At 33.7% G+C, this 16347-nt stretch overlaps 1 protein-coding gene across 1 annotated transcript in view; it reads right to left on the bottom strand.

Moving 5' to 3' along the window:
* MDGA2 (MAM domain containing glycosylphosphatidylinositol anchor 2) overlaps window positions 1-16347 on the bottom strand; it is a 916950-nt gene that overhangs the window by 322267 nt on the left and 578336 nt on the right. The window contains exon 5 of the mRNA XM_011989775.1: window positions 8812-8944. Within this exon, the coding sequence (XP_011845165.1) occupies window positions 8812-8944 (133 nt within the window). The remainder of the gene's footprint in view (window positions 1-8811; window positions 8945-16347) is intronic.

Below are 16347 nucleotides of genomic sequence, written 5' to 3'. Positions count from 1 at the left end.
GTTGTTGTCATTATTTTGCTAAATAAATGTAAAATTTTATTGTGAGCGTTCTCTTCCCAACATTATGTTACCTACCCGAGAGCACCTCATAAACATGATTTAGCAGAAAGCAAATTCAAAGAGTTGAAGGAATTGATCATAAGAGAACCAGAATCCACACCCAGCTCTTGTTCAATAATGCTTCTTTAGGTAGAGTTGTTTAAGGCTCCATATGCACCCACATTAAAAATTGACATTAAGACTTGAATCTTATATGGAGGTAGACTCGATAGTTGATTAGTTCATTGAGTGACCAATTGTTTTGTTTTGGGAGAACTATTGGGTTTCCCAGGATGTGGGACTTCCACTAAGTCCAAGGCAAATTGGGATGGTTGCTCTGCCTAAAGATGACATTTTGACATAATCTATCCTAGTATTCGGAGTGAATAAGCAATATGACTGGCTACATGCACTTAAGAAAATAATATTTTGTATTTTATTGGATCTCCTTTGTTAGAGCCAGTAACCTATAAAAGCAAATTGTCAGCAAATGATCATGGAGCTATTCTAAGCCACAAATTATATACGGCTAGCTCCAAAACCATGAAGAAATTGTAAAATGTATTTCTACCAAATGAATTATTGCCTATGATAATGCAATTCTTAGTATTTCACTAGACTAGTAAAACTCTGAAAAGAACCAAGGTTGGTCTACAAATCCATAATCTAGGAACAGTTTCAAAATTAAAAATTAATTGTTTTTAGTAGTATAAAAATCCTATCACTTTATTTTAGCATATCCTCGACCCAATCTACTGAAACAAATATAAAATACATGGTCTGAGCTTTTGCAAGATTTTCTCATGAATAACTATTTTAAATTTTGAATTATAATTATAATCTAAGAGCATAATAAAAATAATAAATACTTAAAGTTAGAAAAATATAATCAATGACTATCCTAGATGTTTGGATATGGTTATTGGATTATTGGATATGGTCCAAAGTATTTCTGTTGTGAGATGGCTTTTAGTGTTGCCTTTCATTTGACTAAGGTTGTTTATTGTATCTGGATTATGATATCTTCTGGGAGAGTTACTAGTTTTTGGGGTATATTTATATACGAACCCATAGTTTCAAGATACATTTGAATAAAGAAATACAAAAATTTCATTGCTAGGACAACAAAATGCACAGGTGTAGGGAGATCCCAGCAACATGTAAACTTCCTTTTACGACAGCAATACAATTTTGAAAAATCTGGATCATCTTATTGCTCTATATACTGCCTTAGTAAAACCAAAGTTGAAACCTCACAATGACCATTGCTTCTATTTAAGATGTGCTGACTTATCAGCATCTATATTTTTCCTCTCTGAAGTTACATTAGTGAAAATAGGTCATATATATGCTTGATTACCTCAGGAAATGACAGAGCACTGAAATGAAGAATCTGTTGAATATCAACAACCTTGAAGTTTCTTCATTTCCTAACAAACCACTATCAATTTCATAAATAATATTTTGTATTTATGTTAAACATTTGTTCTCCTAATAGGTTAGATATAAATATACTTACAATATAAATCATTTCTATAGATTTTAGTGGGAAATACTAGTATCTAACATATGCAGTGACAAAAGTCATCCATAAAATGATTGTGAACTTATTTCAAGATTAATCATCAATGATTGAAGCTATACACTGTAGGCAGAATAATGCTCTCCCCAAAAGATGCCCATGTGTTATTATTTTTGAAAACAAAAATGTTTTCTTCATTTTTAAGAAGGTAAAAAATAAGTTAAGAGAAGCTAACTATTAGTAACTTCCTAAAAGATTTAGGAACCAAAATTTAAACCTTAGACTTTTGAATGCTAAAATGTATGCAAAAGAGCTATAGGGAACATCTTATTCTCTATATCTACAATATTCTAATAACATTTGTTGTGTTCCATTATTGGCTGTAGCAGTAAACACTGTTGTTCAGATAACCTGGATTGTTATCTATGATAAAAAATTATTAAAGCACCCATATTTCCAATATTTTAGCACGTGAAACGTGAAAAGTCCAATGTTTTTTCTTCCATTTCACATATTAGCTTTGCCCTCACTGAAAAAGAGACTCAGGGGAAAAAAAAAAATCCAAGAATGATGCACAAGTTCACTGACTTATCATTTATGTCCCTGCTGTAATCTTTTGACCATGCTTTTAAAAATTCACGATGTATTACAGGAGTGATATCTGTCTCTCCCTAAAATTTCATCTTACTTTCTTCCTTTAGAGTTGCATTCTTCATATTTCCTGAAAGCTAAGAATACAGGGCCATAAATGCTATCAATGGAGTCACTTCTTTAATTTGAGTTCCCAGTGAGGAATAGGCTCTTTAACACATCTGACTCATTTTCTTGCTTTGATTTAGCATATATTATAAACTTATGTCTGAAATTTTAAGGAAAAGCAATCCTAAATGCGAAGTTCACATTCAGTAATTTGGGAGTATTATAGACTGAATTGTGTCCTTCCCTCCAAATTCATATCCCGAATCCTGTCTTCCAGTGTGACTGTATTTGAAGACAGGGTTTTTACAGAGAGGTAACCAAGGGTAAATTAGGTCCTAAGGATGGGACTCTAATCAAATACGGCTAGTGTCCATATTTGGGACACTAGAGGAAGGGACACTAGAGCTTTCTCTCTTTTCCTCCATGAAAGCACAGAGGAAAGGTTATGTGAAGACACAGCAAGAAAGCTGTCATCTTCAAGTCAAGAAGATAGCCTTCATGAGAAACCAACCCTGATGGCACTTTGATCTTAAACTTGTGGCCTCTAGACCTATGAGAATTTAAATTTCTACTGTTTCAGTCTCTCAGTTTGTGGTGCTCTGCTATGGCAGCCCAAGCTGACTAACATAGAACATCATCATATGTATACCATCTATTTTCACAAATCTAAATAGTCCTTAAAAACTGTTATTGATGGTTAACTAGCATATCTAGATTCTAAATAAATGATTCTCTTGATTATCTAGATGCTATGAAGATCATCTAAACCCAAGAGGCTAGAAAAATTCATATGACTAAGGAAAATGGCTGATGTTAGTATTAAGGTGCAGGTTACGGCAAAATTTTTACTGTTACTTCCTCTTGCACTTACATTGGCTGTCTATGACCATAGGTGTAGCGTATCACAAGACAAATTGTTTTTGTATTTTGTTTCATGCTCACAGTTATCAAAACTTCTATAACTAAAATATTTTCTTTTTCATAAGGCTTAAGTAAGTTACTTAAATTCCTCTAAACATGAAGGGAACTATCATGAATAGATAACAGTATACAAAATGTGTTTTTTGTTTGTTTGTTTTATTTTTATTTTATTTTACTTTATTTTTTTTGAGATGGAGTCTCGCTCTGTCACCCAGGCTGGAGTGCAGTGGCCAGATCTCAGCTCACTGCAAGCTCCGCCTCCTGGGTTTACGCCATTCTCCTGCCTCAGCCTCCCAAGTAGCTGGGACTACAGGCACCCGCCACCTCGCCCGGCTAGTTTTTTTTTTTGTATTTTTTAGTAGAGACGGGGTTTCACCGTGTTAGCCAGGATGGTCTCGATCTCCTGACCTCGTGATCCGCCCGTCTCGGCCTCCCAAAGTGCTGGGATTACAGGCTTGAGCCACCACGCCCGGCCCTACAAAACGTTTTATACTGAAATTCACAACAATTGCTGGGCATTTATATTACAACTTCCCTAAGAGCTACATAAAATAATAGAAAGAGATAATAGCTGCCTAACATAGGCAGCCTAACAAAGCAGCCTAACAAAGACGTTTCTTGACCTCTATCTTCCTCCATGATAATTTACTGAGACAAAAAGAAAAACAAAAACAGAGTAGAAGAGAAAGGACAAAAAATTGAAGAATAAATGAGAGAAGGAAGGAGGAGAAAGATATATATTTCCCCCCTATTTCTATAGCCAGTAATACTTTTATGGCTTGGTTCCTTGAATTAAATCCCATTTAAAGATGATATCTTAATTAGATAACGTTTATAAATGCTAAAGTAGAGCAGACTAAATCAAGGGACTTATATAATTAGGCCAAATGAGCCACACCTATCCCTTTTTTATACACTTCATCATAACCTCTCAAGCAGGTAAAAAATATGTTTTTCATCCTAATATAGGTAACGTACTTAATTCTTATTTGCCTTTGAAATTGTGAGACATCAAGTCATTAAGTGCTTGAAATTCATTAAAATAAATAAAATTTGTTTTATCATATTCTATGTGTTCTAGTGTTGGTAACACACATTATAATATGAGAAACTTAAAATAATTTATACTCAGTTATCCTAATTATGATAATTTCAAAATACACCTATATTACCATCTAAACTTACAAATTTTAACAGGCTTATTTTAATAAACTATGAGAAATATAGCTACATTAAGAATTTACCAGTCAAGGATCAAGGGAGTATATATTCACGACAATTTGAATTTATGCTCCCAGGTTAAATATATACATATATATATACACACATGTTTTAAAGATAATTTACCAGTCAAGAGGTGATACCCCTTTTCATCCAAATATGAGTAGGGAAACAACCAAAACAACTTCTAGACCCTCCCAAGCGCTGTGTCAATTGATCAGGGTGCACGACAATAAATAAATAAATAAGTCACTTTATCTTTTATAAAATTCTATGCACTATCTCAATAAATTTTAAGACAGCTAGATTAGGTGTGATACATAATGACACTTCTGTGGCAGGAGACATTTTCATAGCATGCCAAACAAGAAATGGGAGCCAACAAATTAATTAACACTTTCTATGGCTGATAGACAGTTATGAGTTCCATCACAATGCTATTTCATAGTAGGAAAGTTAAGAAACCACGTTATTGGTAATTCTACAGATGACATTGACTTTACCATGACACCCAGACACTGCCTTTCGAAGCAATTCTAGAAAATTAATTTCTATTCACAAAATGGAATGGGCTCATGGAAACAGTAGGATAACAAAGACTACATATTACTATCATCCAAAGTAATTATTTAAACTTGTTTAAAGTGTACACATTGCAAGGTCATCTGCCAGAAAGTCTAATTCAGCAGGTATGGGATGCAGCCAGAAAACTTACTCCATGGTGTAACTGTTCCACTGTAAGAACATTTTAGAAATTTTTACTTCTATTATACATTATTTCCATCTTTACATCCTGTTTCATTTGGGCATTGTGCAAATCAGGTCCATAGACTAATTACAATTAAAAAGTTGATGTGATTGTGGAGATGTTACAATGGCATTTTGTCTCTACCAAAAGTACATTTATTAGCCAATTATTTGACATTAATTGTAAGAATAATTTCCAAACTAAAGTAAGACTTTTATAAACATATTGGCTTACAGAGAAGATTAACCAAACATATTACAATATTTATAATTTTCTCCTGTCAATAAGGTACACATTTTCCTTGACATTTTGCAAACCAACAGTTTAAAATACGGTAATTTTACATACATCACTTAGAGATTCAAAACAGTAAGAATCACTAGGAGCAACTGACTTTCACATTGATTAAAGCAATGGTAACTAATACTCCTCTTTCTCTATTAAAAGAGCACTGAAATATCTTGCATGCAATTATTTGTAGTTTACAGACCTATTTGCATGAGGATGTTCTAAGCTTAATTTATGCCCTGTGTACTTTGAAAGCTACCTCAATAATTTCACCTATTTGAAATTCATAAACTCTTCCAACTATGAGCACCACCAGATGGAAAAATTTCTGAAATGAACTCAGTTTGAACGTGTAAAGTATGAGGCATATGACATGTCTGATTACAGTTACTGAAGAGTTGAACGGATACTAGCTTATATTTTTAAACTCAATTACTTACCATAATTCTAATACTTATTTTGTAGTGAACATCAATCAACATTTTTGTGAGATAATTTATAAAGGTGAATAATAGGTTTTTATGTTTGCCCAGTCTAGATACATATTAGCTGAAAAATAAAAAATGCAACATAAAGCTGAAAGGTTAAATAAAATATCTCTAGTTATAGCACTACTGTGCCCTCCACAGAACAGGTATTCAACGACTGTTTTCTGAGCCTTTTTTTTTTTTTTTTTTTAATAATCACAGAAATAAAGTCATCCAATTACTTTAAAAGATTTCAGAAATTCTACAACTTTTCCCAGTAATCTTCCACTTTTGGCTTTAAGGTATGAAGTCCTTATTTATTCCTAACAAAACACTCTGGATGAGATTTAAGTTCATTTTCTCCATCTCTACGAAAACTAAGAAGAGCTGTCAGTCTCCTATTTAGAATAACTTTTCAAACATTGGAGTCAATCTAGTCCCCATTCCTTATGAGCTGTGGGACCTTGGAAAATGATAAAAATCACATCTACAAGATAAATATATTAAATATAATTTTATTGGTTATCTTTGTCTTTAAAGAATTTTGTGTATTTAGTTCATTCTCAAAACAATCCAATGAGGATGTTTCATTACTGCAGGACAGTTCATTATGTGTCAGATGATAGAAAAAGACATGACAAGAAAAATCTGTTTATGTTCCTATAGTTATAAAAATAAACTGAGATAAAAAAACACTAAAGACTTTAAAAATTAATAAGGCACTGCTAAAGTGCAAGGTGGTAACTTAAGTAATAATGTATCTCAGTGTTTTTTTCTTCCTCATTCCAGAGTAATGCTTTTATTCAACCCATAGGTCGTACTTTCATTTTATTTTTAATTTTCTCTCTGGATCATATATATTTCAAGAAAAATATCAAAGAAGCTAAGAAAAACAAAATTAGTTATAAGGCACAATGCATTTCATGCCAAGAAGAATAACATAATTACAACCAGTTCTTATGTGTTAACCTGTTTATTCTTGTTTCTCAATATCCAATTTCCCCTTTTTTAAGTCAGATGATATTAACTTTTGTAAGTCCCAAGTCCACTAAGATTTTATATTTCTATTTTTTTTCTGCAACATAATTTCCATCAACTTTTTTTGGGGGGGGAAACAGACTCTCGCTCTGTTGCCCAGGCTGGAGTGCAGTGGCTACAGGCGCCCGCCACCACGCCCGGCTAATTTTTTTGTATTTTTAGTAGAGACAGAGTTTCACCGTGTTAGCTAGGGTGGTCTCAATCTCCTGACCTCGTGATCTGCCCACCTCGGCCTCCCAAAGTGCTGGGATTACAGACGTGAGCCACCACGCCCTGCCTCCGTCAACAATTTCCTACGATTATTGATAAAGTTTAATTTTCTCTCATTGTTCTTGTACTTTAATGACTTTTAACTGATATGAAATAGAGCATTCTCTAGTTTAAGACAATTTAAATCTTAGTCAAAATCAGTGTTCCTATCATTGCTGAACCATAGGAGGGTCCCAATACGTTTGATGAATAGAAAAATTAATGTATAAATGACTGAACATTTCAAAATCTTGGCAGCTCGATGGAACATATGTTGATGAACCAATGCCGTAGCTGACTTTTTAAAATATATTTTACAATAAAGTCCTAAGTTTCATCTTTTTACCAACTAAGTTGGTTGGATTTGCTGAGCAGCTCTTTGTTAGAAGAACTAGTAAAGTGTGTTCCACATGCTTTATATGTATCCACTCTAATTCTTTCTACAACTTCATGAATTTATGAGGAAATCAGGCAAAGAAAAGTTAGATGACTTGCTCGACAAGGTGCAAAAGCTAGTAAGTGGCACAAGCAGAGTCTAGACCCAGACACAAAAAAGCCCATACTTTTAGAGATTTTTGTTAATGGGAAAAGGGTCTTTAAAAATCTTTAGTTTAATATAGTTACTTAAAAGTAAAAATTTATATTAATTGACACAAAAAGTTGGAGTTTCTCAAGACCAGTTCAAATTTTAATTTATTAAGGTGATTGTTTAAGCACAATCATACAAAATATGTTTTACTCATATACTCTCTCTTTGCTCTTTCATTCATCAATTTATTTTTAAGATGTTTACCATTATTCTAGGGTCTATATTATTGAACAAAGGCTAACTTAAGTTTCAATCCTATTAAGGCTTTAACTTTTATTTTATTTTTTTTGAGACGGAGTTTTGTTGGTGTTGCCCAGGCTGGAGTGCAATGACGCGATCTTGGCTCACCGCAACCTCCGCCTCCCTGGTTCAAGCGATTCTCCTGCCTCAACCTCACGAGTAGCTGGGATTACAGGCGCCCACCACCACGCCCAGCTAATTTTTGTATTTTTAGTAGAGACAGGGTCTCGCCATGTTGGCCAGGCTGGTCTTGAACTCCTGACCTCGGGTGATCCACCCGCCTCGGCCTCCCAAAGTGCTGGGGATTACAGGAGTGAGCCACCGTGCCCAGTCATTTTCTACAAAAATACTGTTTTAAAAACATCTATCTGAAATTACCTATTAGTTTTCTTGACTTGACACAAAGCAAAAGAAAGATTATTTTACTTAACTCTGAAAGCACAAAACTCATTTAGCAACTTCAATCATGAATTTTTATATGAAGCATCTAGTATTTCTCAAGAATATTTTTGAACAGGATATATGCTCATTAGTGACATTTTAGAATGCAATACTTTAAAGAGCTATAATATTGTATGTTTACATGTAAACATATTACATGGAGTATATTACAATGACATTTTACTGTGTCCATGTATGAAGCTTTTCAGATATCCCAGGATTTTCTGGGAATAAAGGTGCTTATTCCTACATACACCATAGAAATAATTTGGTCTTTAAAAAGTTAAAGAGAGTTTTTAAACATTAGTTGTAGATAAGATACATGTAACATATGGAGATAATTCCATACCTGTTTTATTGGACAGTCTAAATGACACCATCTTATCAGGAATATTACATACGTTCCTCACTGAAGCAATGCAGCTATAATTAGCATAGTCCTGAGGTCGAAGATTCTTTAGTTTTAAGATCTTTGTTTCACCCTGAAAATGTAAAAAAAAAAAAAAAAAAAAGCATTAGAAAAAGCCAACACAACCAGAATGAATGAAACATCACATTACATTGTATTAAATCATATTATTATGAGAATATGACAGGCTGTCTTTTTTTAAGGGACATGCCCTAACTTTAAAATAAGTTATAAATGAATTAACTTTAAAATATCACTGCATTTTAAAAAAATACTGTAATATTAAGTATGCCTGGAGATAAAAACTAACAGACTACAATGAAAATTCATAACATTTTCTTTGCAAACTAGTTTCCCCAGGGGAAAAGTCTATTTCTGGTGGTAGTTACACAAATTATTATACAAGGATCAGAACAGTGTACTTAATAATGGAGTGCATTCAACAAACACTGCAATCTATTCAGACATTGACGTGAGAAGACAAAGAAAAGAATCTGAAGAAGAGCCAACAAATGAAACACAGTTGTTAGAACAAAGTTAATTAAGTAAATCTAATGATAGATAATTAAATTTATAAACATAAATATTTTGTATATGGAGCAATGACAGGTGACAGATCTAAAACTGAAGGAAAGAAGCATTCATGAGTGTTTCTATATTATTATTGTTCTTGTTATTTCATGTTCAAGAGTTTAAGGGCTAACCCTCCAGGTAAATCTGCACAACTGTAGATAGATGCAAATCAAGCAAGTGGCCAGAAGTATCTAACAAACTCTTGATGAGCCAAGAAAAACTTTGTAAAAACATTGGATTGAAATTGCTGAAGGGAAAAAAAGAACATACAACATAATTTAGTCTCCTGCCCAATTCACATTAGGTCCCCTGGACTTTCTTTGCCTTCTAAAGTTATTAATGCATTATCTCAAAACAGTTCTTCTTGTAAATAACTTACTTATTTTGATGGCAAAATAGTGTCCCAGTGATTTTATAGTATTAGGGATACTATAAAAATTCAAAATGTTAATTTTTTTCCAGATAATGTGTGTATGGAACAATGTGTTTCATCACTTTACCTGGGTAACATGTGTTGAGTTCTAAAACTTGTAATACTTTCATATGTTACTGAGGAGGACTGGAATACTTAGTGACTTACTACATAAAAACACTGCTGTTCATTTGCAAGAAAGCTTACCCAGACATAGGCACACAGTTTTGCAAATGTGTCAAATGAATCTCTATTCTAGTGTGCATGGAATGATGGTCATAAGTATTTTCATTCACTGTCCAAATTCAGTCTTAAATCAGTCACTCCTTTAGCATTTCCCTCAGTGGTATAAAAAAAAAAAATTACCTTTCAATATTTGTTTAGAGGAAACACTGAATTTTTAACATACAATAAAAATAAATGTATCCCTTACAAATATACAGAAGTCTATGCATTTCTAGAGTTTATATATAAAACTATTATCTTGCGTTACAGAATTCCCACACATGATATAAAATGCCTAGAAAATGTGCTTAGCTAGAAAGAATAGTTGAAAGAAAATGATATGCTAGAATTAGTCAACTCAGATAATTTTTGAATAAAGTGATACATCTTACCTCTCCTACCTTTGTCACACTTATTGCTCAGATTTCTTTGCTTTTATTTCTCCTCTCTATATGACTAGTGTTATTCCTTGGAATTCTACTTGTTCCATAGTTAACCTCACTTTATAATATTTCATTAGGTGGCATTATCCTTGCTGATGAATTTCTACTACAAGCTCTATTTCTTGCCCCACTCCAAAGTCTGAGCCCCCATTCCAGAATTCTCCCTGAAGTTTCAGATACACATAACAAATGTTTGTCAATATGTCCATTCTGATGCTTCAGACACATCTAAACTCAACATATCCTAAACTGAACTTCAAATCTGTTCCTTTAAACCTACTCCTATTTCTGTAAAAATTGTAATTTACACCTCAGCAGTTTAGACCTTATCAGTTATAAGTACTTTACCTTTCTTTGGAATATCCACTGCATCTTATACTATGACATATATTTGTAACTCACTATTTAGTGTTTGCTTATGAGTTATCATTTGATGTGTTGAGTTGTGCTCTTTAACTGAATCGTAAGCCCCCTAGGGGCAGAGGTATCCTGTATGTCCCACAACAGCTAAAAGAAAGCATTTCCTATCCATAGCTTAATAAATATTTGGATTAACAAGACATACTTAAATTTTGGTCTTTCTGACAGGAAGACCATTTGACCCAGCCATACTATTATTACTGGGTATATACCTAAAGGAATATAAATCATTCTATCACACAGATACATGCACACACATGTTTATTGCAACACTATTCACAATAGCAAAGACGTGGAATCAACCTAAATGTCCATCATGTTAGACACTGGATAAAGAAAATGTGGTACACATACACCATGGAATACTATGCAGTCACAAACACACAAAAATGAAATCATGTCCTTTGCAGGAGCATGGACGGAGCTGGAGAACATTATCCTTAGCAAACTAATGCAGTTAAAGAAAACCAAATACCACACGTTCTCACTTATAAGTGGGAGCTAAATGATGAGAACACACAGACACATAAGGGGGAAATCATACACACTGGGGCCTATTGGAGGGTAGATGCTAGAAGCAGGGAGAGGATCAGGAAAAATAACTAATAGATACTAGGCTTAATACCTGGGTGATGAAATAACCTGTACGACAAACCCCTATGAACACGTTTACCTCCCAAGTAGCTGGGATTACAGGTGGGCGCCATCATGCCCGGCTAATTTTTGTATTTTTAGTAGAGACGGGGTTTCACCATATTGGCCAGGCTGGTCTTGAACTCCTGACCTCAAGTGACCCATCTGCCTCGGCCTCCCAAAGTGCTGGGATTACAGCCATGAGCCTCTGTATCCGGCCCACAATGATTTTATAATAATAAAAGATACAAAACATAAAATCTATCTATACAAATTAGACATCTTCATTCTTCCTCATTAAACAACTCTGCCCTTAGCTTATGTCTGCTGTACTTCTTATATTATCCTCATTACTTTATAATTTTTTGCCCCTTTTACAAATATTGTCATACTAATAATCAGCTGAAAACTGTCTGATTTTTTCACTGTAATGTTTCTATATTTAAATATTTTTACTTGAACTACTAAAACCTGTACATGGCCAAACTGTCTCCATGTTCCCTGTAAAACATAAAAATCATATCAAGGAAACTCAATGATTTTAAATGTTATCTTGCCATGGCATGTCCTATCTCACACTTTAAGAAATAGTCAGTTGTTTACTTTAAATTAACTAAAAACAAGGAGGGGATGAACTCCTCTAATGTTCTGTTTCTTGATCTTCAAGCTACTACAAGGGGTGTGATCTCTCTAAAAACTCATCAAGCTGTACACTTAACGTTTCATGTGCTTTTCTACACATACATTTCAATAAAAGTTTATGTAAAATTAACTATAGCCTTATTTCAACAAACAGACAATCATTTAGTGTATACTCTGTGCCAATTACCTTTTGAACGCTGGGAACACAGCGGAAAGAACATGGAGCATATGTGTGAAACAATAAATGTCTACACAAATACAGAGGATGATTTAAAAGAGTATTAAATACTACCAAATAAATCAAACAAGAGAATAGATAGAGAGAAATGAAGATGTAGTAAGCTACTTTAGATGGAACAGACTGGAAAGCAGCTCTCATTAGGTCTTAGTGGAGTTGAAAGTTGAAGGGCTAGAAATACACTGGAGAGATGAGTGATACAGAATGACACTGGGACCCACAACCGTGGAGACCCTGACACAGCAGTAACGTTGGCATGTTGGAGAGCTAGAAAGAAAATTAATGTGACTGGAGTGCAGCACAATAAAGAACATAAAATGAGGTAAGATTTCAAAGCTTGGAAAAGGTCATATTAGATGGGCTATGATTGCAGATTTGTATTTATTCTAAAGTTACTTATTTTGTGTTTAATGCTACTAGCCTCTTCCTTCTAATTTTTTTCACCAAGGATTGCTTTCTCCTCTTGGAAAATACTTTAAACTTGATTTCCACCATCCCTAATTCTCCATTTCACCAAGCAACTCTACTCTCCAGTCCTTTTGAAAATTATCTGACAGTCATTATTTCAAGAAAGAGTTTTCTCTTTGTTTCCCTCTCTCTCTCTCTCTCTCTCTCTCTCTCTCTCTCTCTTTTTCTTTCTTTTGAGCCATAGTTTAGCTCTGTCACCCAGGAGTGCAGTGGTGTGACCTCGGCTCGCTGAAACTCCACCTCCAGGTTCAAGCAATTCTCATGCTTCAGCAACATAAGTAACTGGGATTATAGGCGCGTGACATCACACTGGGCTAATTTTTATATTTTTAGTAGAGATGGGGTTTCACCATATTGACCAGGCTGGTCTGGAACTCCTGGCCTCAAGTGATCTGCCTGCCTTGGCCTCCCAAAGTGTTGGGATTACAGGCATAAGACGCTGCACCAGCCTCAATATGAAGAGATTTCAACCTAAAAGTTCTTACTTCTGATCCATCCTCTAAAAGTGTATTCTTCCTATGGGTATTCTCCTTTACTTTTTGAGTTAATGCTTTTTGTCTATTTATATCAATCACATTTGAGTATATATTTATATATGTTTTTATTGTTTATATTATGTCTATGTATTGATCCTGCCTTTTCATTTAATGAGATCACTTCAAATTCTCTTCCCTACCATTTGGGCAGTGTTTTGCATGTTGTCAACTCAAAAAAGATTGCTGACTAGAAAGGAATAGAGCCAGCTCATCATATTGCACATAGTAAGTTTTTAGTAAGTTTCCTGAACCATGTTGACTCTAATGGTAGTAATGGAAATTTTAAAAATCTTTACATTAGGGTAGCCTGCAAGATAGATTTATGAAGCTGCATTTGGGGCCATCCATAGGAGAGCTGAACAGTCAATTATGGAAAAGAGAATGTAAAAGAAAGGTAAGCCCCAAGGAAATATATACAATAATCAAGTACAGAGAACCAATATCAATGTAGCTCTGGCCATTAAAATGCAGAGGTGGTTTTTGTAAAGGATGCATTCTTAAAATATTTTGTATACCTGAATTTTTGTGATCAGGGACACTGCTAGTATTTATGTTATCTAAAGGTAAAAAATATGAATTTGGTGGTAATATTGAGATTACAAAAGAGAATTTGTGCTACTGTTTGAGATGATTTCTATTCTTTAAAGACCTACAAGAATAGCCCTATAAATACAATGGTATGCATATGTATATCCTAGTTAATTCTTATTCAGAACACAGCAGCAAAATGGACACATGAGAAGGTGCTGTAGTTTAGATGTTTGTCCTTAATCCTCATGTTGAAATTTAATCCCAATGTTGGAAGTAGCGCCTAATGAAAGATATCTGGGTCATGGGGGTAGATGCCTCATGAATAGATTAATCTACTGAGGGGGGCTGTGAATGAGTTCTAACTCTATTAGTTTCCTTGAGAGCTGGTTGTTAAAAAGAAATCTGGAACATCCCCCCTCTCTCTCTTGCTTCCTCTCTCATCATGTGATCTCTGCACATACCAGCTCCCCTTTGCCTTTTGCCATGAGTGAAAGCAGCATGAAGCCCTCACCAGATGCAGATGCCATATCATGCTTCCTGTAGAGTCTGCAAAACTGAGAACCAAATAAATATCTTTTCTTTATACATTACCTAATCTCAGGCGTTCCTTTATGGCAACACAAAACGGACTGAGAAGAATAGACAAAAAAAGAAAGAAAAGCCTCTAGATGCATGATTTCCCAGTGGTTCGGCTATCATGGGATTGGAGAGTTGTTCTGGGTGAGCTAAAATGATTACTTCTTGCAGTCAGAAAACAAGATACCAAGATATGTGAAACTAGAGGAGCCAGGTAACATGGTCTGTAAGTCAATATATAAGATTAATGTATATACCATGTCAATGGGTAGAGTGGGTAATTCAGATGAAGTCTGTTAATGAAATATTTTTTAAAATAACAGAATTATGGAAAACTTTGAGGCTTACCTTCTTAATTCATGACAGTCAGGATATAATAAAAATATTTTAAAACAACACGGCAGAATGTATAAGAAAGCAGAGAATATATGCACACACAGATTAATGTTATCAAATGGCATATATGTGTACATGTGGTAATGAGTATCATTTAGGCTTTACTATTTATAACTACTTTATCACATAACATTAATTTCATTTTGTTGATCATTTGAGTTTGATATTTTGGGTGTTGGGAGGCTTTTTGTATGTGAATTTTCATGATTTGTAAAAAGGAATTTTGAGTTGATTATTGTCTAATTGTATAATTAGTCTAATTTGACTAATTACAACTAATTATGTAATTGATGTAAACATGTTCAGTCTTGTAATTAGATGGTGTAATTACAATAAACAAGATGATGTCATGAACATCTTTACAAAAGTTCTAGACAAATGGAAAGTGAATTTTCAATTTGTAAGATTTAAGTAATTGTTTAACATTTCTTAAACAATTACAAAATTATCTGCAATATATATATTTAACTTTTGACATTATTTTTTAACAAAAGAAATAAAAGGAAGACATACAATGTATATTAGTTAGTGGCCCTTACCAATGCTGACATTGCTCTAGTAAAGGAATACACACAGCCTCAAACGGTATTTCCATATTACTTATAAAATAAAGCAGAACTTTAAAAAAATTATAATCATTCATTTTGATACTTAGATATTAGTAAAAACTAAAGCCTGTCAAGTTAGATTCATTTTATGAAGCTCTAATGACTAATTTATTACAAACTTATAAATAGAAAATTATATATGCTAGCCTATGTCTTTTAGTAGTAAGTGAGTGGAAGTACAAAAAATATAATTATTCCTCCTAGAAATATTGCATTATGTGCTTATGAATTCATACCAGCTTTAGGAACACAGACCAATTTTTTTCTGGAAACATTGTCTATAAAAAGGTATAAACAAGATTTTTCTCACTCAACAGAATTTAGGAATAAATATTCAATTCAAATTACTATAGTTATTAGCATATTATTAATCAGCATACAAAACAGATATATCTCATTATCTTAGAAATTCTATTTATTAAAAACAAGACGTTAGTAAATAACATTATTATTGAAAACATATCTTGAAAAGAAGTTTCATTTTCTAACATTAAAACTTCAGCAGACATCTGAACCCTTCCACCATATATTCCCAATATGCCTCCCCAGCTTCACAGTTCCCTGTCATCCACACCTACTAAGTATTGTTCTAACTAACGAGAGACATGGATACTCTTTGGAGACATTGTCTTTCTTCTGCATTTCTTGCAGGTGCTAATGTCTCCACCTTGAATGCTCCCTCCATAGCAGTGTTGTATATCTCTATTTTGACAATGATTTTTATTTTATATCATAATTATTGATCATCTTAAGTTTTCCTTTATATATCAACAAA

The sequence above is a fragment of the Mandrillus leucophaeus genome, unplaced genomic scaffold (assembly GCF_000951045.1).
Source record: "Mandrillus leucophaeus isolate KB7577 unplaced genomic scaffold, Mleu.le_1.0 Scaffold362, whole genome shotgun sequence".
NCBI classification, from domain to species: domain Eukaryota; kingdom Metazoa; phylum Chordata; class Mammalia; order Primates; family Cercopithecidae; genus Mandrillus; species Mandrillus leucophaeus.
The sequence above is the reverse complement of the archived record's forward strand: the minus strand, read 5'-3'. Positions and strand labels throughout refer to the sequence as shown.